The following is a 26,738-nucleotide window of genomic DNA, read 5'->3' on the forward strand; positions in this document are numbered from 1 at the left end:
TCCTGGTCACAGGCTTGGTTCTGAGAATCTGTTTCTTTCCCGTGAATTAAAGGTAAGAGCTGCCTCTGAAATGCAGTCTGATGGCAGAGCTCTTAGACAGACAAGGAACCAGGAACAGAGGCCCAGCATGTGACAAAGTGCTTCAAACTGAGAGCTCCCTCACAGCCTCAGTCCCTGCAGTCTAAACCATACCTACTGACAACAAAATTCTCTTCCATAAAAGATCTCTTTTGCTAACTTGCCAGATAATGCTTTAACTTTCTTTGCCAGGGTAGAATAAAAGAACACACAGAGAGCCAAGCACCAGGAAAAATGTGCTTTCAAAATGCGTGTGTAGTTGGAAAAAATTTATCCTAGAATCAGGAGAGGGTCACCCGCTGAGCCTGCATAAAAAGCATTCTTGTTTTTCTAGTAACATCTTTGCTGGCATTTAAAAATCTATTCAAAGCACTTCCCTGTTTTCAAGGAATAAAACAGAGATACACTGGCCCTTCACTCTTCTTTCGCCAGCTGAGGCTTCCCAAAAAGGCAAAGCAGAATTGGTTCTGAGGTGCTCCTCCAGGGTTCCATTTCATTTACTCATTTTTTCCTTCCTTCCTTCCTTTAACAAACAATAACCAAACAAGCAACCTACTACGTGGCAGATGCTCTACCAGGGGATCTTAAAAAAATGAATAAAACATTTCTGCCCTTGATAAGTTATCTATCTACTGTACATAACTAAAACTACCTAGAACACAATAAACAAATGCTCTACGAGAGAATGAGCACAAGTACTATGGAAACACCATCACCAATCTGTCTGAATGTGTGATTTTTATATTTTTCAAAATAATTCTCACTAGACTCCATCACCTGGAACAATGTGTGTGAGAAAATAGTGTGTATGTGGGTGACTGTGTATGTGGAGATGTCTGTGTTTTGGTGTGATTGTTTATGCCTGGATCCTCCGAGCTAACTTAGGTGCCCCTGAGAGCACATCTCTATAATGACCATGGTCAGGTTACAGCAAAGCCATATAAGTGTCAAGGAACCCCAGCTTCCTAAGAACCCTTCAGGGAAGCTCTTCATTTCACATGGATGCTTTCTTTGTATTAGCTCCACAATCCTACTTACAATATAGTGTACAATATAGTGATTAAAAAATTCTACACATTCCTCAGTGCCCATCAAGATGACTGCACTCTTAATCCCCTTCACCTATTTCACCCATCCCCCACCCACCTCCTCTGTGGCAACCATCAGCTTGTTCTCTGTATTTAAGAGTCTGAGGTTTGGGGCACCTGGGTGGCTCAGTCGGTTAAGCGTCCGACTTCGGCTCAGGTCATGATCTCACGGTCCATGAGTTCAAGCCCCACGTCGGGCTCTGTGCTGGCAGCTCAGAGCCTGGAGCCTGCTTCAGATTCTGTGTCTCCCTCTCTCTCTGGCCCTCCCCCGTTCATGCTCTGTCTCTCTCTGTCCCAAAAATAAATAAACATTAAAAAAAATTTTTAAATAAAAAGTCTGAGGTTTTTTTGCTTGTCTCATTTTTCTTTGTTCATTTGTTTTGTTTCTTCCACATATGAGTGAGATCATATGGTATTTGTCTTTCTCTGAGTTATTTCACTTAGCATAATATTCTCTAGCTTCACCCATGTTGTTGCAAATGGCAAGATCTCATTCTTTTTTATGGATGAGTAATATTCCATTGTGTACTTATACCACATCTTCTTTATCCATTCATCTATGGATGGATATTTGGCTGCTTCCATAATTTGGCTATTGCAACAATGCTTCAATAAACATAAGAGGCACATATCTTTTTGAATTACTGTTTTCATTACTGTTTTATTTTGGGGGGTAAATACCAGAAGTGGAATTACTGGGTCATATGGCAATTCTATTTTTATTTCTAGATGAACCTCCACATTGTTTTCCAAATGCCTGCTCCAATTTGCATTCCCACAAACAGCCCATGAGGATTCCTTCTTCACACCCTCACCAATACTTGTTATTTCTTGTGTTTTTTTTATTTTAGCCCTTCTAGTGGGTATAAGGTGATATCTCATTGTGCTTTTGATTTGCGTTTCTCTGATGTTGAGTGATGGTAAGCATCTTTTCATGTGATTGTTGGCCATCTGTATGTCTTCTTTGGAAAAATGTCTATATCTGGTCCTCTACCCATTTTTTAGTCAGATTATTTGTTGTTGTTTGGTTTTGAGTTGTATAAGTTAATTATATATTTTGGCTATTACCCGTTATCAAATATGTTATTTGCAAATATCTTCTGATAAATAAATTCAGTAAAGTAATAGGATACAAAGTTAATATATAGAAATCAGTTACATTTCCATACACTAATAAGGAAGCAGCAGAAAGAGAAATTAACAAAAACAATCCCATTTACAACTCCACCAAAAATAATTAAATACCTAGGAATAAACTTAACCAAGATAGTGAAAGAATTGTACTCTCAAAACTATAAAATACTGTTGAAATAAATTGAAGATGACACAAACAAATGGAAAGATTTCTATACTCATGGATTGGAAGGACCAATATTCTTAAAACGCCCATACTATCCAAAGCAACTTATATATTTAATGCAATCCCTATCAAAATACCAACAACGTTTTTCACAGAACCAGAATTAATAATACTGAAATGTGTACGGAATCACAAAAGACACTGAATAGCCAAAGCAATGAGAAAGAAGAAAAAGCTAGAGGTATCACAATCCCAGATTTCAAGATATGCTACAAAACTATAATGATCAAAACAGTGTGGTCCTGGCACAAAAATAAGACACACAGATCAATGAAAGAGAATAGAGCCCAGAAACAAACCCATGATTATATGGTCAATTAAGCTTCAATGAAGCAGGAGAGAATATACAATGGTAAAAAGACAGTCTCTTCAACAAATGGTGTTGGGAACACTGGACAGACATGCAAAAGAATGAAACTGGACCACTTTCTTACTCCATACACAAAAATAAACCCACAATGGATTAAAGACCTAAACGTGAGACCTGAAACCATGAAACTCCTAGAAGAAAACACAGGCAGTAATTTCTTTGACATTGGCCACAGAAACATTTTTCTAGACATGTCTCCTCAGGCAAGGGAAACAAAAGCAAAAGACTACACCAAAATAAAAAGCTTTTGCTCAGGGAAGGAAACCAACAACAAAACAAAAAGGCAACCCACAAAGACCTTGTCTTTTGAAGACATTTTTTTCCTGGAAAACAACAGTTCCTTCTCCCAGAGGATATTGTACCACAGAGTACAGGGACTAATTAAGATATATTTGCAGTCAGAAAACACATATCCTGGTCACTTACACACCTATATTTTTATTTCCCAAGAGGCTAAAAGCACATCACAGTCTTTGAGTTCTGTTACTAACCTGAACGAGGTAGAAAGAGGTAGTTGACCTTCGCTTACACTCTCAGTACATAGGTAAAGAAAGGAGTTCCAATGACCTGCCCAAGCTCTGGAGGCAGCCAGGCATAAAATCCAGGTTTCTTAAGGACCAGCCTGATATTTGTATACCTAAGGTTACCCTAGCAGGATGAAGGATGTACCTATGAAATCTCACAGCTTTGGTCTTAATTGGTCCAGGACTCTACCACAAAGCTCAGTGAGTTTGTGTGGCCAGGAGGAGCATGGAGGAACCCTCAACAAAACTCCAAATGTAAATTGGCCATGGGGAAGGACTGTTCAACTTGCATTCCTGATGGGAGTAGTCAGGTATGACTGGGCAGTCTGGTGGACTGGGGGACAGGGTAACCCAAGGCCTATGTGGACGAAGTGCTGTACTCTTAGGGAGAGAACTCATCTCAAAGGGGTTCTCAACTTCAGCACCACTGACATTTTGAACCATATAATTCCCTACTGTGGAAGGAGTTTCCTGTGCATTTCAGGATGCCCAGCAGCATCCCTGGCCTCTACTCACCAGATGTAACACTCCCAAACCCCCACCTCAGCTGTGACAACCAAAAATGTCTCCAGACTTTACCCAACGTGCCACAGTAGAAGGTGCAAAATAGCTCCCCTGGTCAGAACCACAATCTTAAGGAAGAATCAGGTTCAGTAAAACACTTGAGTCATCAGAGGTATGTGATTGTGAAACAATGTGCATCCCCAGTGTTATCCCTGCTCTTCAGCTGGCTCCTGTGGACTCATGGGTGAGTCCTAGAAAGATATGGGGCTTCAGGAAACACTGAAAGGCTCTCTGTACAGAAAACAAGATTATGAGGGGGTGTCAGGAGCTCAAGCCAGGACTTTTGGGGAATAAACATGGCAGTGTTGGCACAGTGATGGCTGCACCAGCAGCTTCCGTGGCATTAGTGAGTGCCAACAACTCTGTTGTCAGAGCAGTGAGTTTGCTTCATGCAGCTGATGCCTGGGCAGTCAGTGGAAGCTGAACTTATATTTGAGGATATGTGAAACGTCCCTGAGGGATTACTAGAAAGACTGGGAGTGCATAAGAGGTTGGACATCTTGCCACAGAAGATGAAAGAGAGAGACAGAGGAAGACTATGTTTTCATATAATTAGGGGTACTTGTTTTTATACCTCAGATTAAGTGGCTAGTGGAAACATGGACTCAAAAAGATTTACTGAGTAACTTTGTTGTGCAATGCATTATTCTCATTGGCATAAGATTTTTTTTTAAATAATCATTAATGGTGCCTGTAGGGGGACCAACCACCCAGGTTTGCCTGGGATTCTCCAGGTTTTAGCACTGAAAGTCAATATACCAGGAAACTCCTCAGTCCCAAGCAAACTGGTACAACTGGTCACCCTACTTGCCTCAGGGATCTGACAGCATATTGGAAAGAATGAACAGCTGAAGAGTATAAGGCAGGATGGACTCTCTGCAGCAACACTTTGGAGGTCTAACGAGTCAAGGGGCTGAGAAGAGTATGATTAATTCCTATTGAGTGATGGAGAAGGGGTATCATGGAAGAGGAGTATTCAAGCTGAGCCTTGACAGGTAAGAGGCTCCACACAGGTAGAGAGGAGCAGAGAAAGGGTTTCATTGGCTAAGAAGGCATAGATGCAAGGAAATTATATCACTATTCTTTTCTGAGTCAATTTTCTACTCAAATATATCAGGTATGAGAAGAAAATCTATTATTTAGCTTTAATTATATCCCATGCAAATGAGATAATACATAATGGCCCATTAGACTCCAAATGCTACCTAAGGTCTGTACTGACAACAAGAGGAAACTGCTTAGCCAAAAGGCATTAGAAAAGAAGACTACATTCTATCCTGAAGAGGGAAAAAGTATGTGATGAGGGCCTTCCGAAATCTGGCTATAAAAAATAATATTCATCTTTGGTTTGGTGGGTCTTTTCCATCCCCTCACCTCAAGCTAAATTACTATACAGTTCCTGGATTTCATTATTTCAGTAGTCTGATCAGTGTCACGAAATGAGACTGATTTTGACTTTCAACCAACCAATTGGGTGCCCATTTCAGAATAGCAAATGAAATCATTTCCAGCTGATCATTTTCTAGTCTTGGGTAGATGTTTTCACATAATCTGTGGCTCAAATGAAATAAGAAAGAACCTCTATTAGGTCCCCAAATAGACACTTTTCTTCAAGTAAGGTGAATGATGTAGATTACTTCTTCTCAAACATACAAACCCTAAAACCTTCCGGGGTGCAACACTGGTGTGTGAATAGAGAAAGGGCCCACGGGAGAGGTAGAGGGGCATGAGTGGGAGGGAGGATGATACCGTGGAAACTACATTAGTTTCCTATATTCCTATATTTGATGATGACTTGAAGCCTTTCTGTTACACTCTAAAGTCTACCAGCTTAGCCCTACCCTCAAGGCTCATTTCACTCTCAGAGAGTCTCTAGACATTGTTTTTTAAAAATCCAGAAATCTCCAGGACCTGTTCAATGATTCTAGGCAGAAAAGGGATTTAAAAATCATTAAAGAAAATTTAAGTAAAAGATTTCCCTGATATTGCCTTAATATATAAATGCCTAGAGAGGGATGAGAGAAGAGTAAGAAAGAAAGAACATAAAATAAAAATAACTACTAAAGTCTGAGGAGAATCATAGCAACACGAAAAAGGGTTCTCAGACCAGCTGGAAGTAGTCAAAATAAAAATCAAGCAAACTTGAAATGAACTGGGAAAGATTTTTAAAAATCATAAAAAAATCATTTGAATAAAATCTATTTTTTTCTGGGACAGGCTCAGAAATAAGGATGCAAAGACAATCTAAAGCTTTGTTATTATGAGTTTCTTCCTGCTATCACTAACTACACCATGAAATAACTGATGAGCTTAAACCCAATAACCCAGAAGCCAAGGGAAACTAAACAGCCAAAAAGCAAATACAAGAATAATTTCAAAGGGACATCAGGTGATTAAAGAAAAAGAAGAAGAGCACGAGGAGGACAAGGAAGTGGATAGAGGAGGAGGAGGAAGAGGAGGAGGCATCAGGTTTTAAGTTAACATGCTGTTGGTCAAAGGGAAACAGATACAAACAGGGGCTAAATGTGAAGCAAGGTTCCTGGGTACGCTCTCTCTATTCTTGGCCACAGGTAAAGGAATCCTGATGATGAAGTCCCCCAGACCCCAGGTGAGGCATGTGGGGCATTTCTGGGAGGGAAACAGCATGTGGAAACCGTGAGGTTCCCCCATGGGGCAGGACTAGGTCGATAGCAAGGGAGAACAAGCCTGCCAGGGTAAAAAGGCATCGCATCTCCATGAACAACAGTGGAGTCACTGAGCACACCAGTCACAAAGCAGCAGCCAGCAGCCAGATTGGGGGGTTGTTGCTCCTGTGAACTGCACTCCTACTCAGGGAGATGACAATATTGAAGCTCTGGCTTCATAATTTCTTGTAAATCCTAGGAATATCACTCATTTAATGCTTACTGCCTCTTAAATAAAGACCATTAAGATCTAGTGCTAGGAAGAAGCTTTTCTCCCCCAACAAATAACACCCTTCTCTCCAATAACTACTGAGGGCTGAAGTAAACTAGCCTTAGTTTTCCCCTCTTCCCTTTGTCTGCCAGCAACTTTGGAGCTGACATTTTTGACAATCTGCAATCTGCCTTTAGTCCCAGCTTCCAGGTACATTCTACATTTTTAATGAGTCTTTCTCCACTGACCTTTATAAAAATGGTTTTATTGAATTTTTAGTTTTTGTAAATACAAATAATTTTTAGGGTTAGTTGAGATGATTAAAATAATGAGACTAGGGGTGCCTGGGTGGCTCAGTTGGTTAAGCATCCGACTTGGGCTCAGGTCATGAATCTGCAGTTTGTGGGTTCAAGCCCCACGTCAGGCTTTGTGCTGACAGCTCAGAGCCTGGAGTCTGCTTCAGATTCTGTGTCTCCCCCTCTCTCTCTCTCTCTCTCTGTACCTCCCCTGCTCACCCTCTGTCTCTCTCTCTCAAAAGTAAATAAACATTAAAAATTTTTTTAAATAAATAAAATAAAATAATGAGAGTAAATATCTTAGTCCATATACTCTATGTACCCAGGAATCAATTTTGTCCCCAGGACCCATACCCAACACAGGTCTGGAGCATGAAAACTTGGCCTTTGTTCCTTGCAGATTCTACCCCATGCCTGGTCATCACCCCAACTGATCTGATTCCTCAGACCCAGTCTTCCCTACGGGCCACTCTCTCTGGGGAATTCCAGGTTCTACATCTCTTTCTTCTGTCCAAGAAGGCATATTTGTTATAATTCTTAGCCATTTAGGTCTTTTCTAGGTAAGTAATTAGCAAAACAATGCTGAAGTGAAAAACAAAACAAAGCCCTAAATCTATGTGTCATAAGGAGTGTCAGGGCTGCAAGGGGATCCATCTGGACCAGTACTTAGATTTTACAGAAGATACAAAAGCCCAGATATATGAAGCAACTTGTAAAAGATTCCTCATTCAAATGGATCAGAACAAAGGGCATTTACATTTTAAAGGACATGCAGGGGAAGGATAAGGTTTTAAATAAATTAATCTCATATAGTGATCACTGCAAACCAGGTACCAAAAATAGTGGCAAATATCAAGTATTGCTACCAATAAATGACTAATGAACATGACATAATCTTCAAAGACGACAGTGGAAGAAACGGAAGATTCTATTCTCCCCTCATGTGGCTTCCAGTCCTAGACACTTCCTCCAGAAGAGCTAGGGAAGCAGCCAGGGCAGTGATAAAGTGGCTCCAAGGAATGGCTGGTCTGGGGAGAGACAGGGGGCCCCAACTCCCACTTCAGGATCTTGGTGAAGGAAGAGCCAAAGCAGAATATGTGGTCTCTCCACATCGTGTGGAAAGTAGAGAAGGATGGTAAGGCTGTTCTCATTACACTTTGTGAACTAACACCTGTAAAAAAGGTGGAGTGGGCAGGAGCAAAAGAATAAAGATGACCAAGGGCACCTGGGTGGCTCAGTCGGTTAAGCGTCCAACTCTTAATTTAGGCCCAGGTCATGATCTCACGTTCGTGGCATCAAGCAGTGTGTCAGGCTCTGCACTGACAGGGTGGACTCTGCTTGGGATTCTCTCCCTCTCTCTCTGCCCCCCCCCCCCTGCTTGTGTGTGTGTGTGCTCTCTCTCTCAAAATAAATACTTAAAAAAAAAAAGGTGACCACAGTTAGTGCAGATCCTTCTTAAAAGCAGAAAGAGGAGAAAGGATGGGAGATGCTGACAGATGAAGCATCTTACATGTACCCCCACAACACAGACACACACACACACACACACACACACACACACACACACACACAGAGCCAATCATTAAACAAAAGGCCAAAACCTTATCTTCTTTCCTCTTTTTGATTTGTGGGAGTGGAAAGAGCTGCTGAAGACAATAGGTGAAGGTAAGAAAAGTAAGCAAAGAGAGCTGATTCTCTCTGATGTTCCAGGCCTTAGCCCTCCACTGAGGGCCTGTTCTGAGAGTCAAATCATCTTCCACTCTAGTACAAAGACCCATCCACCACTAGACAGAGTGAGCCTAGCACAGCTCACATCCATCCCAGGGCACAGAAGAGCCACAGGAATTGGGAATCTTCAACAAAAGCTGTACAAAGCCTCCACTGAGTTCTTTCTCTCCTTCCCGTGTTCTTGGGAGACTGCAAATACAGCAAATAAAACAAATACACTACCCTCAGAACATAGCCAGGAGTGGGATACAAACAGTTCTCCATCAAGTTGGGGAGGTAGGCAAGGAGAACCCATCCACACAGAGTCAGAGCAAATGGCCTGTGTGGCCATCTGCATGCCATGCAGAAGGAGGCTGAAGAGACACCTCACAGCAACCGTGCTTCAGGAATAGTAACACAGTTTAAGGAAGAAAAAAAAAGATATTAATAAGAAAGCAATAGCATTAAAAAAAAAAAAAACCTAGTCTGGAAGAAAATACAATTCAAACAGAAGAAAACGTCTTACAAATGTTTCACACTTCCTTAATAATGTGAATTCAATAAAAAATTCAAAGAAGCAATGATAAAAACAACAGATTAAAAGGCACATTCTGTGCTGAGAAAGTGAGTTGAGAGCCCGAACAGACAAAAGTGATAAACTAAAAATAGCAAGGTGCAAAATAGAGACATCTGAAAACCAAATTACTCACCTAAAAGAAAAGGCCGTGTAAAAGCAGATAATAAACGAAGGATTACAAAACAGAGAGAAGCTGATAAATGGGGGAGGTCTGTGAAATACACAACTGTGTCTGTAAAGCAGAGACACCAACAAGCCAAGCAGGAGAGGTATTCACAATTAAAACACCAAAAAATTTTCCTGACATGGAAGAATCCACAAAACAAAAAAGAAAACTCGATTAAGCACAGGAAAATCTCAGAGAAAACAACAGACACTGAGAGGAGACCTGTCCTGATTAAGCTATTAGGATTCAAGACTAAAGAAGGAATTCTTCAGGCAAAAATTCTCGGGAGAGACCAAAAAAGTTGTCCTGACGCTTCTCCACAGTATCATTGGATGCCAGAGGAATGTCTACAACGTCCTGAGGAAAGAGCGTCCTGAGGATTTTAAGTCCAGCCAAGTGATCCTTAAACTAAAATGACCATAAGCAGACTCTACTCTCAAGCACTTACAACCCTTCTTCTTTTTTATAATTTTTTTAATGTTTATTTAGTTTTGAGAGACAGAACAAGAGAAGGAGACACAGAATCTGAAGGAAGCTCCAGGTTCTGAGCTGACAGCACAAAGCCCAACACGGGGCTCGAACTCACGGACCACAAGACCATGACCTGAGCCAAAGTCAGACACCAAACCAGCTGAGCCACCCAGGGGCCTCTAATTTACAATGCTTCTAGAAAACCTTTCTTGCCTGTGCACCATAGCCAACCATGACCTCAGGACTGCAGCCGCTCCTGCCAGGGCTGCTGGCAAGGACACAAAACCCACCCAAATACCAGCTCTGTGGTTACAAAACAGAACGTAAAGGCTGCAAACCCCGATGAGGTAAAAACAATAAATGGGATGTAGGAGAGGGAGAAAGTATAACTGCTGATTTCCTCTTGTTATTGTAATTTTTCAGTCAATCTGTTCTAAAGTTAAAAATACACAGCAAAAAAATACATAGTAATTCCAATATTTTCTGTTTTGTGAAACCTTTTTTTAAAAAATTTTTTACAGAGATCTCTTCAGAACTAATTACCTCTTACAGCAGAAAAACATTTTCTTTTTGTTTTTTTTAAGTTTATTTATTTGACAGAGACCAGGACAGCGTGGGGGAGGGGCAGAGAGCGAGGGAGAGAGAGAATTCAAATGAGAAACATTTTCTTAAAGACCAGAAATTTCTTCAGTTATACTTCAGATTTGTTTCTATAAATTAATTCAGGTAAAATTGTAATTATTTAATTACAAGCAGAATATATAGTATATCTCATGTTATATTAAATTATTTCTAGTTAGCAAGTTATTCTTCTATGTGCACATATTCAAAGAAAAGTACCTATAATGGAGTTTAATTAATGTTAAGAATGATTAATTGGGGGAGGGAAGGCCGGGAGTTTTTAAATAATTCATTCCTTGTGTTCTGTATTGTTTAAATATCTTATAATAGCTATATATCACTTTATAAACTAAAAATCCATGTTTAAATTATAACAGCCAAAAATAAAATCTTTCATTGAATTTTTAAACAAAACATAAAACATATGGTAACTACATAAAAATTTACAAACCAGAATTCAAAAGAAGGAAACAAAAGTCACTCATGATGCCATCTTCAGGGCCAACCAGAGTTAGTATCTTCTAATCTTGGGATGGAAGGGATTTCATAAAGACAATACCAAATATTTAATAAATAGACCCTTGTATTTTCTCCAATACTCTTATATTTATATTAATTCTATTTAAATATTTAATTGAGCAGTGTTTACTTTAAGTTCTGGTATGCAATAAGAATTAAATTTTTTCTGCTATGATTAGTTGTCCTAAGGCCATACACTGAACAATCCATTCTCTGCTGGCTGCTTTGAAATCCACCTCTACTAGTTCTGACACAGAATTAAATACTCTCAGGATTGAGTACCCTTTCTCATCTCATTTTTTCAGAGACCCAACACACTCAGAAACCCCTAGAGTTTCTGAGTGTCCTCTGTCCTGGGAAGGCTTTCTTATGGCCCACTGCCCCTGGTCTCCATTTCTCCTGGAGCTCCTAGCTCCCTTCAAGTGGATGCTAGTCCACCTGAATGCAGGCACCATCTCTGGAGCTCATCTCTTTACCCCTATATCTGGTCAAGTGTCTGGCACACACAGGCCTTCCAAATATCCTACCCAAGTAGCAAGCCTTCCCACCCACCCTCTCCTGCCTATGTACCACATTTTAAAACATTAACTAGATGTTTTAACTAGAAATGTAACATTAACATTACATTTCATTTCATCATCTCAATGTTGGAGACTGGTAAACTAGTCATTTTACCTTTTTCAACAATATTTCCCTTCTAGTTTTATTCCTATTATTATTTGCAATCCGATCATATATAACCAAGAGAATCCTGCTACTCCAGGCCCCAGAGTCCCACGCAGAGGACTGAGCAGACACTCCTTTAGCACAAGCTCTACCTTGCCAAGCCCAGCACGCACAGTGACTGGCCTTCATGACTGGATGACACAGATTTCAGGGCCCATAATCTGGCAAGCTCTAGGCAGCTTCCTAGCCAAAGAAACTCACTGTCAACTAGTGCTAGAAATGGGCACACCAGCTGCTGGGAGCAATGATTTGACTTAATGCTCAGTGCCAACCACAGGTTTAGTCCTTCTCAGGAAATCATGCTTAATCAACCAGCAGCACTCTGACATCCTAAAGAGAATGCAGGGAACACAGAAACACTGAAGGAAGGCTGCGAGTAGCCAAAGCTCCATAGACACTTTACTAGTGGAGTCAGAGGACACTGCCAACACTCAAGTGATGGTCGCAGAGGGGACCTACAAATCAGGAACAGTTGAAAAGATCAGCCCACCCTACTCCGCATGGTGTCACAGCTGAAGGCACAACTCCTGAACCTGGAGAAGAAAAGACAACAGACATTCTGATAGCTGTCTTTAAAGATCTAAAACTATGATGTATAAGAGGAAATGGATTAGTTCAGTCATTTCCTCAGAGGCTAGAACTAGACCCACAGAGTATAAATCACAGGGAGGTGGACTACAGGTCCAAATAATAGCCAGCTTTATATCTGAAGCTGGTCAACAACAGAGCAGCCTGCCTGGTGAAGGAGGCAGTTACATGGCACAGAGAACATGTGTCAGGGATGACCAGGTGATTTACAAAAGCCTCTTCTAAAACTGTTGAATTCTGACCCTAAAATTTATTTAGAGAAGGGCTGGTCTTCAAATGTAAAACTTTAAAAAGACTTCATTCATTATCTAGAATTTTGAGAAGTATCAACCACACCCTTCTACTGAGCATTACCAGCTTTTATTTTATTTATTTTTTTATTTTTTTTTTCAACCTTTATTTATTTTGGGGATAGAGAGAGACAGAGCATGAACGGGGGAGGGGCAGAGAGAGAGGGAGACACAGAATCGGAAACAGGCTCCAGGCTCCGAGCCATCAGCCCAGAGCCTGACGCGGGGCTCGAACTCACGGACCGCGAGATCGTGACCTGGCTGAAGTCGGACGCTTAACCGACTGCGCCACCCAGGCGCCCCTACCAGCTTTTAATAATGTGAATTTAATGATAAAAGATTAAAAATAAATTTTGATCTTCCAAGATTATAATTAGACACATATTAACACATATAATCTTTAAAATAAGCTGGCTAGCTAAGTGAGCTAATTAATCCTGACCAATGTAGGAAATGTTAGTCGTAACGGCTTACAAGAGCCAACACTGCACAATAGAGAGCTTGAAGACACATATGTAAAAACTACATTACTGCATCTGAAAATAAAATCGCACTTCGTCTTCTTGAGTAGCTACAAAAATGAACGCTTGGAAACTTCTTGGCATAATTCTAAATTTAATCTCTGAGGAGATGTAGGTTAGAATAAAAAATGGATTCCGATTCAACCCATGGCAGCCGCTGCAGGGGCAGGACAACTAAGGCTTCCTGCAGCTGAAGGCGCACATCCTCTATCCAAGTCCACGGGCCATGGGGATGATGGCTTTCCAGAGTCTGGGAGAGGCCTCACTCATGCCCCTGGCTGTCCCCAAACCTGAGCCCAAACTCAAGCTAGGCCTGAACACAGCAGGCAGTGAGCCATCTTTGCAGATCCTGATGAAAAGCCACCCTTCCGAATTTTCATTTCTTAAAGTAAATCTGCTTGTCTGGCAGTTTTCTGGTTGCTTTAGGGAAAGGCAAATACAAGTGATAAACTTTATATGAAGAAAACAGTTGAACAAGAAGAGAAAGGGGCCTTTGTATTGGGCAGAGGAAATGCAGGAAACACCGGGAAATGATATCAGCATTTAACACACACCACAGTGAGGAAGGGAGGCATGCACCAACAAACAAACCTGAAATTCTGCATGAACTGCCGGAACTTGTCCGCCCTCTTTGCCAGTGGCACGATAACGTTGATGAGTGTGTTGGCCATGTTGAGCTTTTCTTGTTTTACTTTCATGATAGGGCCAAATGGTCGAAACAACACAAGTCGTCTGAATTCGTGCTTCTGCTCCCCTTTGAAGGTGAGCTCATACAGAGTGCCTTTATCCCTTTCGGTGCGGTAGATCCCTGTCAACAGAAATACAAGGATAGTTTCAAAAATTAACCTTGGCTGCTGAGTGTTTTTTATAGCTGAGATCTAGCACAAAATGCACCTTTGAAAACATTAAATTAAGATGAAATCTCTACATATAATAACTATTAGAAAACCCCAAATGCTCCCGTGTTAAAAAATCCCCCCAAAAATCAAAATACCATCAATTTAAAAATCACATTTCTGAAGAGCTTCATAAACATGGAAAAAAGTTTGTAATGTCAGATACAAAACTGTATTTATACTAGAGGCATTCAAAAAAGGACTGTAAGGAAATATGCCAAAATAGGATTGGCTGTGATGTGGAATGGCGTGTTTTTTTTTTCTTTTCTGCTATTATCCACACTTTAAGCAAGATGATTAGATAAATATTATAATTATTCTACCTACTTAATTTTAAAAGAATGTTAAAATTATCTCTTAGATATTATAGCCATTTCAGATGAACTGACCATAGCAATTTTGGGGGTACTTTAGAGTGGCACTGTGCAAGTTTCTGGAAGCATTAAAGCACACAACACATAAAATACCCAACACAATGGCAGGCACACATCTTATTTAATTTCATATTGTCCTACCTAACTCTGAGGACCAGCACAGCTCAGTGCTCCAGAGCCAGACTACTTGGGAGATCTATTTACACCCTGCCCCCAAATGAGCTCTACACCATGTCACTTGTACTAAAACACCACGGTCTTATTTGTCAGGTTGAAGTTGTGACCTGTCAACTCTCAGGATGAACCTCCTAAAGGCCTGATCCAACAGAATTTTTCTATCAAATAAGCAAACGATTCCCTGCTGCCTAGGTCCCATTGCCTGCTCGACATCACTGGTATTGTGTATGTTTTTCCTATAGTCAGAAGAAACTCTTGCAAAAATCCAGCCAATCACCAGATAAGCTCCCTTATCTTTCACCTCTGACTTGCCATGTTTTCTATTCCATCTTTCTTCCCTCCTCTTAATCCCCACATTAGCTAGAATGCACCTTCCAGTCTTGGGAGAAGCTACAAAAGTACATCTCAGGGAAATACCCGCCTGCGGGGAGTCATAGCTCTCGACACCTCTGATAAAGCACCCCTCCTTTCTTCCTCACTCCCTCTTCTCTTGTGGGCATAACAGGACTTCTCCACAAACACTGCCGGGTTCTCTTCCCCACTCTCTGCAGAATAGGAGCTTTTCCTTTTACAGCCCTTTTCCTGTTTACAGCCTCTTTGATCCTGTTCAAAGTCTGGATCTCCTTCAGGTGCCACAGAGAGGTGGAGTTTGGTACTGCAGATTTTCAAGGTAGTCTCATTTCTCACAGTTGTCCCAAAGGCCTGCCTCAAGATTCCAAATGCGCAACCTGCTGGCAGCCCGTCCGGATGATTTAAGGACCAGAGCAGAGTTACAAGGACTGACTTCTCTTCGGAAGTCTCCATCGCTTCCTTGGGTAACAGGGCATACTGCTCAATGGCTCTGAGAATCAGGGCAGCTGAGAGAGGTTTTGCTGAGCTCATGCTGGAACAGAATCCAGAGTCCCTGCAGGGGTCATTCATGGAAGAAAGAAGAAGGTTCATTTCTTGGGAAGCTCAAAGGACTTCTCTGAAAATGTGAAGTGGTTCCCTTCAAAGTCTGTTAATTCTTTCAGGCAATTAGTGCTTGTGGAGGAAACAGCCTCTTCCCCACCTCTAACTGTTGTCTACAGCAGCTAGGGAAACCACCAAATTCCAGGGCAAAAATAAGGCTGGGCGAGTCAGCAAGGAGTTTGCATTTGCTAACGGAGCGTGTCTGCACAGCTGAAACAGGCCTGCCAGGGGTCGCTGGCTGTGCCTTGTCAAACTTCTGTTATTGGGGTCAGCAAGCATACCTTTTTCACACAGCAAGAAACCTGCAAAAGGCTGCTGACAGTTTAACATGCAGATAAAAACGTATGTGAGCCAAAGATTGTTTTTTAACTGAGTCACTTTCTTTCTCAGCATTAGATAGGGATAAGAATCATAAAACATCTGAACCCACATATTTGAGAATACAGGTAGAAACATACACAAACCCAACTGAGAAGATGGACATCTACTTACAAAGAACCCAGAGAATGTAATAGTTCTTATCATAATGATTCTCAAGCACATAAGAGGAGCTGCCTTTTGCAGAGCATGTATCATCAGCCTGGTGCGACAGGGTGGCAGCTTTGTTAAAATGGTTTCCAGGCCTGGCACTCCTTACTGGGAAGGCCAGAGCAGCCAGGCTAATCTTGCTCACCACAATGTCAGCTGCTTCCTCATCGTCTTCTACATCCCATGACTCGAAACAGTTATTACATCAACTTTGTAGCGTATTTCCCCATACTTTGCCTAATTAAATTAATGATGTCTTATAAATCTGATTCAGATCTCTTAATTCCCTCTATTTTAAATAAGTTATTTAAAACTCTCTTGCAACCTGTGTCCACTAAAACCCACACCTAGCCACCCACCCACCACACCCACAGGCACATCCTCCCATGCCTGCACACAGGCCCCCTCAGTCTGATTGTAACACAAAGGACCGCTCCTTCATGGATCCCTGTGTCTCCTGGAAATCTTCAGTGGTGGAAACACAAAGGGGCTGAGAGAAAAGGGGGACAGAAGCCTTCTGAGACAGAAATGATTTTTCAGCCAGTGAGGTGGCATGCAAACCAGCAAATGCAAAGCAAACCAGCTTTGCATAGGATTGCATCATTTTTATGCATTATGTTAATTAGAGATCAAAATAAGAACTTCGCAGCGAGCTTAGATTTTGGTTTAGATACCCTAACTGGCACCCTCTTTCCCCTTCTTTCTCTCCATAGATGCTAAGTTTACTTTCAGTTTGGTGTTTCTGTTTCCTGAGCAAGGTTCTTAGTGCTTGTAAGTAAAATCTTATTTTACTCAAGGGCACCAGACTCTAGGATGACCAACTACATGGGGATACCTCCAGGCATCCAAAGTATAGTTCCCTGGTCTGCGGCAAATGGCTGTCCCTTTAGCAGGCTAGGAGCTAACCAGACATAGGCCCCCTCTCTACAACCTGTCCTCAACATAGGACCTCAGAAATCAAGATGCTGGAGGTCAAGGAGGTACGACTCCTTACCCTCACACTCCTGCTACCTTCACTCAATATATGTGCATAGGTTGTGGCCCAGTCCTGCACTGCTGATCCCAGAAGTTTCTCCACTGTCATCCCTGCCTTCCCTACCTTCCCACATGGAGCCTGGGTCAGGTCTCCCAGCACAATAACTACAATCCTCTGCCAACCCGTGTCCTACTTCCAGGACCCAATCCATCCTGACATATCCTGTGGCCCTCAGCCTTCCTACAGTACCATTCTAATCCTGCTTCTCTCTCACAAGCTTCTTAGAGCCTAGAGAATAAAGTACCAACCCCACGTCCAGGCCTTCAAGACCCTCCATAATGTGACCTCAGTGTGCTATCCTAACTGCAGGCCTTATCCCTGCCTCACGAGAAATATGGGCTCTAGGCAAGCTGCTTCACAATGAGCATTTACAACTACTTTTTCCCCTTGGAGAAACTGGAACCCTCCTGAAAAGCTGGTGGGAAAATGGTACAGCCACAATGGAGAAGAGTTTGGCAGTTCTTCAAAAAGCTAATCAACATACGATCCAGCAGTTCCACTTCTGGGTATGTACCCAAAAGAAATGAAAGGAGAGACTTGAAGAGATACTTGTGCACACATGTTCATACACGCACTGCTTATAATACCAAAAGATGGCAACAGCCCAAACCTCAACCAAGAGATGAATGGACACAACACAGTAGACACACACAATGGACTACGACCCAGCCTTAAAAAGGAATGGGATTCTGACATATGCCACAACATGGATGAACCCTAAACCAGGTGTTTGGTGAAATAAGCCAGACACAAAAGGACAGATATTGTATGGGTCCACTTATATGAGGAATCTAGATTAGTCAAATTCCTAGAGACAGAAAGCGGGCTGGTGGTTACCAGGGATTGGGGGAGCAGGAAATGGGGAGTTAGTATATAATGGGCACAGAGTTTCAGTCTGACATGATGAAAAGGTTCTAGAAATGGGTAGTGTGATGGTGACACAATAATGTGAATATGCTTAATGTTACTGGACTGTACACTTAAAAATAGTTAAAATGGTAAATTTTACGTATACTTTAACCACAATAACTGCTGAAAAGGCCTTGAATTTTCTCAAGACACATTTCCCCACCAGTCTACCTTTTTTGCCCTCCTAAATCTGATCCTCCTCCTTTGGGAGGATTCCCATGACGTTCTCAATCCAAAGTGGCCATTCAATCCTCCAAACACTCTGGTCTTCAGAGATTTTAAACTTTTCATTGCTGAGCTAAGTTTTTTGGCCCCTAAGGACTTTGGAGATCATCTAGGCCAGCCCTGTCATTCTACAGGTGAATAAACTGAGTCACAGGGCAGTTGTGATCTGCCTGTGTTCACCACACTTTTTAATGCCTGACTGGAACATACCATGTGTGAGGGTTTGCTCCCTAGAGGTCACTTTTCATATTCAACATTAACAGCTCAGAGCAGAGCAGAGATGCAGGACCATGCAGAAGTCAGAATAAACAATATAAAGTCTGTCATAAAAACCACTGTTTGGCTCATTTACCCACAGATAATCTTCACATCCACCCTTAGAACTTTTCTTTTACTTTCACGCACAATAGTAACAGTTATTAAACAATAATCATCTAAATTCATAGTCTACAACACATTCAAAGTAGTAAATTTTAAGAAGAATTCTCATAAAAAATCTTTCTACCAACAAAAGAAGAGTGTATGGGAAAAGGGAATCTAGAACTGGCAGAAATGCTGACAGTAGTATCTAGCGGTCTCCTGACAACAGTGCGGGGGAGGCAGAACATTATTTGTTTTTAATTAAAATGTCTGAGACACTGAATATAAAGAAAAAACGCTCATGTAACTTGCCTTGAATATATCACTGTAAGAGCATATTCTCCTTACTCCTATTCAAGAACACAAACAGAAATACCCGAGAAAGATTTTACTCCTAACATTAATTTTTAACTATTCTGGTGCTTTAGTGATTTTCAGTTAGAAAATTCTGCTTAGCAGGAATATGTACCTCATTCCCAGACCCTGTGGGATAAACGAGACATTATTACAGTGCCATCTGTTGCCGGCTCTGTTTTCTTAGGGAAAATAGTAGACATCTGACATTGTGAAAGAGATGTTCCTGAGAGTGCCCTGAACCTTCAAATGCTCAGGTACTCTACGTAAGAAATTCTCCCCATAAAAACCGAATAAAAAGTGACCACTCTAAAGCTCTTCCTCAGGTAGGGTAATGTCTGTATGCGCCTTGCTTTCTGCTGCATCACAGTGCATCCATTCACAGTAACTTCTGGATGTGTCCCAACTCAAGTTTATTGTGGTTTTCGGCCTTCACCAAACATTTCTTTTGTCTGATATGAAACAGTTGCACTGACTGATGCCGTTGCTGAAACAACTCCTGAATTGCCTCATCTTACTTCTATTTATTGCATTTGGTATGTATTTGTTCTTGTTATAGAGCTATGCAAATTCATCACCTGGTTCTTAATCTATCAGAAATTTCTAAGAATCTCACTTTACTTAGAGCTCCTCCTTATTTTATCACTTCTACTAACAGCTGACTTTCTTTTCAGAGGCATTTTCCCCCCACAAGACTACAACCTACCTGTCACTTCATGAAACCTCTCAGATGTCAGACAATAAATGAAAAGCAAAGGCATGTTATGATTCCAGCGCCCCGGTGGGCTGGGATCCTCACCAGGTCCCCGCCAGCCTGACGGGCTTCATATTCATGTGACATGGTTATTTTGATCCTTACTAATTTTTCCTATGGGTGTTATTTACTGTGGATTGTGTTTTATATTAGAAATATAAAAATGAACATAATCGCTGTGCTTTCAGAGAGAAAGGTAGATAGGTAAACAGCACAGCCATAAATGTATGATAAGCACCTAAGAGAGTCTACCTAAGGTGTAAGGGAACAGAAAAGAGGAAGTGTCTACCTGCTGGAAGGTGCGAACAGTTTGATAAAAGAGGTTTCACCAGAACTGAAGACTGAGTGGGTGTTTGCCAAGACCGCAAAATCAGAGAGGGCATTCTATGGATAGATATCAGCATAAGCTAAGAAATAGAAAAAAGCAAAAACCAATGTGTTATGTATGGCAAACTTGAGGCAGTTCAGCAAGGCTGGAGTGCAAAAAGCTAGGTCTGGGACAGAGGTAGGAAGTGAAGCTGGGGGGACTCAGGTAGGGCACACCATGCCGGCCCACTAGGTCATCCTCATGGGAACGAACTCTGACCTGAAGCTCAGGGTTATTAACAGGGGAGATGGGGACCACTTCAGCACCATCACCTTACAGCAGCGGGGTGGGGAGCAGAGCATCGAGGGACCACAGGGATCAGATTGCAATGAGGAGAGAAGCACAATGATTCAGCAAGAAATGACAAAGCCCTAAACTGTGACAGTGCCAGGGGAGATGATGAGAAGTGGAAAAAACTCAAGAAAACGTGGTTAGAAAATGGGACAGCAAGTGAGGGAGAGGGAGAAAGGCAGTGTGACTCCAACCACAGGTGAGAAAAGGGTTTTGAGTCAAGCTTTGGAGAGGCTGATTTCAGGAGCCGCTGGAGGGGGACTGAAGCGCAGCAGACTGGCTTCTCTGGGACACACAGAGGTGGGTGTCCCCAGCCTGCAAGCTGAAGCTGTGGGTGTGGGTCAGACCATTCAGGACGTCTGTAAGGAGAGGAGGGGGAGCATGGGATGCAGGCCTGGGGTGTCCCAACCCCACAGGAGTTATGTGTGTGCATCAGCAAGGGAGGCGGAGAGGCCAGGAGAAGTGAGACAAATCACAGAAGGCAGAAGAGGGCACAGGCAGCCAGCGAGTGCGGGACTGCAATGGTGCCAGTCTCATCAAGGTTAAGTACGACAAGGATGAAACTGACCCATGGGACAGCAAGTATGAGATCACTGGTGACCTCACCAATGAGGGCTTCAGAGAAGGGACAGGGCTGCAAGCCAGACATGAAGGATGATGACAGATGAAGTGGCAGGAATGAGTTGAGGGAGTTGAACATTTTCCTTTCATTTCCTTCAAGTTGTTGAGTTACTGTTGCCTGTGGACCTTTGCCCATTCTTTCCCTTCTGCCTGGGATGCTTTCCCTCAGGCCAGGGTACAACTGGATCCTTCTCACAAAGCCACCGTCTCAAAGAGGCCCTCTCTAGTCTCGCTCCCCACTCCCACCCTGCCCTATCACTCTGCCACCTCTCAGCCATCACCTGCCTATTCATTAATGTTCCCACCACTAGAAGGTAAGCACCAGGACAACCAGAATAAGTCTGCATCCCTAATGGAAATCCCTTGCAAAGAGGAAGGGCAGGAGGGAGGGAAGGAAGGTGCCTGGCTAAGAAGGGAATGAATGCAACAGAACAGTAGCTAAGGGAACTTACAGAGTTGACAGTGTTTTCTTTTGTTACAAAAAATAGGAAAAAGAAACAACCCTTCATATGTTGAAAGGAAGGAACAAAAAGAGGTGTAGGCAATGAGGATACACAGATGGAATGAGAAAGTGGGAGGTATGTGGGACCAGCAGCCTTGAAAGGACACGGCCTTGGACAGAGCAGTATCACCTGCTCTCCAGAGCAGGGCAGAAATAAGAAAGCAAAGGGGCAGGTAGTGCAGGTTTGGGGCAAGAAGCCAAACAAAGGCATGAGAACTAACACTAAGTGAAGTGGGAGGGAGGCCAGGCCTCCCAGGTCATAAGGGGACCAAGGGTGGATACGGGCCCTGAGAGGGGTGCTGGGAGCCTGGATGGTGGCCAGAGGATGGGAGATAGCACAAAGTGCAGCCGGGCTGGAGATCAGAAATTTGTACTGATATCAGCACACATAGACCTTCAGGGGCTTTCCTCCAGCAGCACAAAGGACAGGTGGAGGAGGGGGCAAGACAGTGATCTAGGACTGGGCTCTGCAGGACAGGTGTGGAGGGCTGGGAAGAAAGTGGCCAAAGGAATCCATCATGGGCTCCAGGCTAGAAAGGGAGGAGTAAGGCCTAAGGAAAGGAAGGTCAAAGGGCACAGAATGGCTCAGACTATGAATGAACAATGCGGAGAGTGAAGTCAGAAGTAATAATAGAAGTCATGGGGAAAAATGGATTTCTGATGATGTGTAAGTTTAATGAAAAAGCAGGGCTCTTCCAGGAGATGACAAGGCCCAAGATATGGCTGCCCTGGAAGCTGGCCTCTGCACTTTCCCTCTCTCTATGCCCTTGAGTTGGCCAGACCACATAATGTGCCCCTCGAGATCCCCAACTACACAGATCTCTTTTTCACCTTGAATTCTTCAAGGACTGTGGCCTGTTATGAAGAAATAGTAGATCCATCTCTTTCCATAACTTTAAGAAACCAATGGTGAAAAATTACACAGACTAGATGTCTCCCTGAACTAAAGACAGTTTAAGGGGCTAGACAACAGCAGTGAGGACTAAGATAGTAGGGAGTTCTGCAGGGATTCCAGAACAAACATCTAAGGGAAGTCAGAGTGGCCATTGTTGGGGCATGTTTCCGAATAGCTGGGGAACTTCCTGCCAATACACTGTACATCCAGGATGCTGTGGAAAAGCAGATATCTTTATATATAGGTAGCAGCAATGAGAAGGAGTTAAAAGGTTAAAGAGCAGAGAATATGTGACAGTGTTACTGTCTCTGGTCAACCGCTGAGCTTGTCTGTACACAATTACTTAAGTGACTTACTGCCAAAATAGAGGATGTACTACATTTACATTCCCCAACCCATGTCTATTTCTCAAACCACATTCACAAATTTCATCTTAGTTCTAAAAAAGTCTCCTAGGGGCACCTGTGTGGTTCAGCTGGTTCAGCGTACAACTTGATTTTGGCTCAGGTCCCGATCTGAGATAGTGAGATCTAGCCCCTTGTTGAGTTTGAGCCCCATGTCAGGTCTGCCCTGGGTGTGGAGCCTGCTTAGAATTGCTTCTCCTCCTCCCTCTGTCCTTCCCCAACTCACGCTCTTAACCTCTCTCAAAAAATAAAGACAAATAAAAAAAGCCTTCTAATGAGGTAAGCCATTTACCCATTTCCTTTTACAGACAGGTGAACTAAGACCTTCATAGAAGTTAAATAAGGAGCCAGTTCAAGGTTCCAAATGGTATGCTCGAAGATGACGGGCAATCACTGCATTTCAAAGCATGTCATGGTAAATCTCTTTAAAGGTAACTTAACTTTACCATCAAACGGGTGTTAATAATTCTTTCTTTTCTGTTCTTCCTTTCTTTTCAAGATTGACTATCAAGGACAGAAAAACACCAATAAAGATCACATCAGAAAGCTAATCAACTTTCCAAAGTATATCAGGAAAGTCAGTCTTAAAATTCACCTTTGAAGATTAGTGTATTATTGATTCATTCATGGACAGCAATTTCCTCATCTTTAAGAAATGGGATTAATACCTATTTCTTCATAGAGCTGTTGTAGAGATTAAATAAATTAATACATGCAAATATGCATGCTTGGTACATGGGAAGTACTCAGTGATATCAGCAATAGCAATAACCTTAATAACTGTCATTACTACTATTATATTATTATGTCATCCCACTCTGCCCCATTAGCCATTTAATGCATTCCTGCTTTTGGTCAGACAGGCCAGGGCTCTGATGCAAGCCCCACTCTTGCTGTGCTCTACACTGGTATTAAACATGCTTGGAGGCTGAATCTAATCACTCATTTTTAGAAATCATCATTGTGGATCCAGAGATATGGGGATTCTTGAATATTCTGGTAAAAAGCCTGGTAATACACAAATTAACATATATAATATTTAAGTCAAGGAAATTTTTAGAATATTGCAATAGGATTTTTTTTAACTGTTGCTTGAGAAATCCATTTCTTTTTTTTTTTATTTAAAAACTTTTTTAAACATTTTTATTTATTTTTGAGAGACAGAGAGAGACAGAGCGTGAGCAGGGGAAGGTCAGAGAGAGAGGGACACACAGAATCCGAAGCAGGTTTGAGAAATAGACATGGGTTGGGGAATGTAAATGCAGTACATCCTCTATTTTGGCAGTAAGTCACTTAAGTAATCTGAGCTGTCAGCACAGAGCCTGATGCGGGGCTCGAACTCACAAACTGCGAGTTCATGACCTGCGCTGAAGTTGGACGCTCAACCGACTGAGCCACCCAGGCACCCGGAGAAATCCATTTCTAATGCATAATAATGACTGGAATTTTTAAAACATTGATCCCATAGCCCTTTATCAGATACCATGACCTTCAATCTGACTACAACCACCCCCTCATAACCTTCCTGGTTAGCAAAGCCCTTTACCATATCACACCTACATCCCAATCACTAACATAATTCATACTTAGAACATTTTCCTTCCCTCTGCCAGACACGCCCAGTCTCCTGGCTGTCTCTGACAGCTTCTGTGTTTGGCCAACATCTATGCCAGAGACTCACGGTCTAACTCTGGCTTCACTGCTCACTTTGTGCCACCTTAAATAAGATATTTAATGACACAGGGTTCCTACTTCCTAGTCTTAAAAATTGAATCACAGTCTATGTTCAAAGCATCAACATCAACTGCTTTGTGCTTCAGGGAAATTGCATCTCCTATAAGCATTTATTCTATTTGACTAACTCATCTAATTAGTCAGTGGTAAAAATTCATTTTAGCTTTACAAAATAGGCTGTAAGAGTGAGTCATTAGACATTTGGGGGAAGATATGTATATTTCTGTGGAACTTCTGAACTACATATAAACCACAGCAGGCTGAAGAGCAAGAAAAGAATCAGAAGACCTACAATATAGGTCACAATTTTCTACCATAATAGACACGAGTTGACTTGTATTTGTCTATGCCAGTAGAAACTGGAAAGCTTTAGAAAATATAGATTCTAGGGGCGCCTGGGTGGTTCAGTCAGTTAAGCTCCCATCCCAAGGTCCAAACCTTGGCAGTGAAATCTGAATGATATATCATTTCCTCCAAACATTCCAGCGACACAAGGGTAGTAAGGGGAAGAGGATAGTAAATAATGGGATATGCTTCTGTTAACCCATAAATTCAGTCACTCATTCCTTCAACAATCCCTCAAAAAGCACTTTCCACTATTGGTAAAAGACTACAGTACATAAAGATGAATAAAACACAGACTTTCCCAGAAACAAGCAGCTACAGCACTGTGGTTAAGGCCAGGGGTGCTGGTGAGAAACCCCTACTTCTGCTTGGGAGACTTAAGAATAGCTGCCTGGAGAGGCAAGCATCTGAGCGATGTTGAGGAGGAGAACGGTGTAGTAGGCAGACTCCATACAGGATGTGCGAGGACTGGCAGGCTGACCAGCATATTCAATAGTGTACAATAGCACAGAAGAAGACTATGGTACATTCAGAAAACTACACAAGTTCAGTAAAGCTGAGAGAGGGGCCAGGCGAAGGACACAGCAAGACATGAAGCTCAAGGGCAGGTTCCAAATCACAATGGCCTTGTGAGTCACACTAAGGACGACTTACTGTTTGGCACCACAGAGATTTTTGGGTTTTGTTTGGATATTGGTTTGTGGATTTTCTTATGTTTCAGGCAACCACTGTCAGAAAAATTTAACAATCTGAATCTTAAACTGTAAAAATGTACGTTCTAACCAGTGTAAAGTTTTGAAGACCCCCATCCCCCATTGAGGTTAGCTTTCAATTGGAAGACTGAATCCTATGCACACTTTCCTCCACATCCTTACAAACACACACAGACACAGATACACATCTCCACTGATCACCAAGGGAAAACACAACATGTAATGAGAGAGTAAAAAGTGTTTTCCCTTGGGGGTAAAAAGCACACTAAGAGACAACTTTAATACTAGTGGGAGCTGTGAGGTTTGTCAGCCCAACAGGAGCATCCTTTTTAATATACTAATCTGCTCAGAATGCCAAGCTGCATTTTGGTCATACTGAACCCCTGTGAGGTAGCAAGTGATAAAGTGACACTTGATAACAAAGCCAGAGAAAGATCTTACAGAGATAATCTGACCCAAGAGAGAGACAGACATGAATTTTAATTCCATTCAACCATTAACTTGCTCTATGACTTTGGACAAAGTCAATTCTCAAAGCTTCAGTTTCCCAAGTGTACAACACAGGCACTAAACAAAACACAACTCACTGGGTCCACGAAATAACAATAAACCAAAAGAAATACAATTTTTTAACTGGTTTATATTTCTATTTCCTAATTTTTTCCATTTCATTCTTATGTATTCACTCTGCAGCAGAAGATAAGACCTTAGCTCTGTTATCCTTTCCCATCCTAAACATAAACAAACATGTTTATATTCTTCCAATACACTTATCACCCTTGTTAGTTAAATTAGTATGTGGTTCAGAAGAAACACAATTGTAATCTTAGGATTAAGTGAGCCACTGTCTCTATAGAATTCCTACACCAACTTTAGTAACATATCATAACACTGATGTATATTGAAGCACAGAAACAATTCCATAGGAAGGCAAAACAATG

At 41.9% G+C, this 26,738-nt stretch overlaps 1 protein-coding gene across 14 annotated transcripts in view; it reads right to left on the reverse strand.

Moving 5' to 3' along the window:
• Positions 1-26,738, reverse strand: part of CSGALNACT1 (chondroitin sulfate N-acetylgalactosaminyltransferase 1) — a 346,168-nt gene that overhangs the window by 31,500 nt on the left and 287,930 nt on the right. For all 14 annotated transcript variants that reach the window (XM_086703540.1, XM_086703541.1, XM_086703537.1 and 11 more), the window contains one exon: positions 13,953-14,169. In XM_086703540.1, coding sequence (XP_086559666.1) covers positions 13,953-14,169 — 217 coding nt within the window. The remainder of the gene's footprint in view (positions 1-13,952; positions 14,170-26,738) is intronic.

The sequence above is a fragment of the Puma concolor genome, chromosome B1, assembly GCF_028749965.1.
Source record: "Puma concolor isolate L17-30 chromosome B1, mPumCon1.1.hap2, whole genome shotgun sequence".
Classification (NCBI taxonomy): Eukaryota; Metazoa; Chordata; class Mammalia; order Carnivora; family Felidae; genus Puma; species Puma concolor.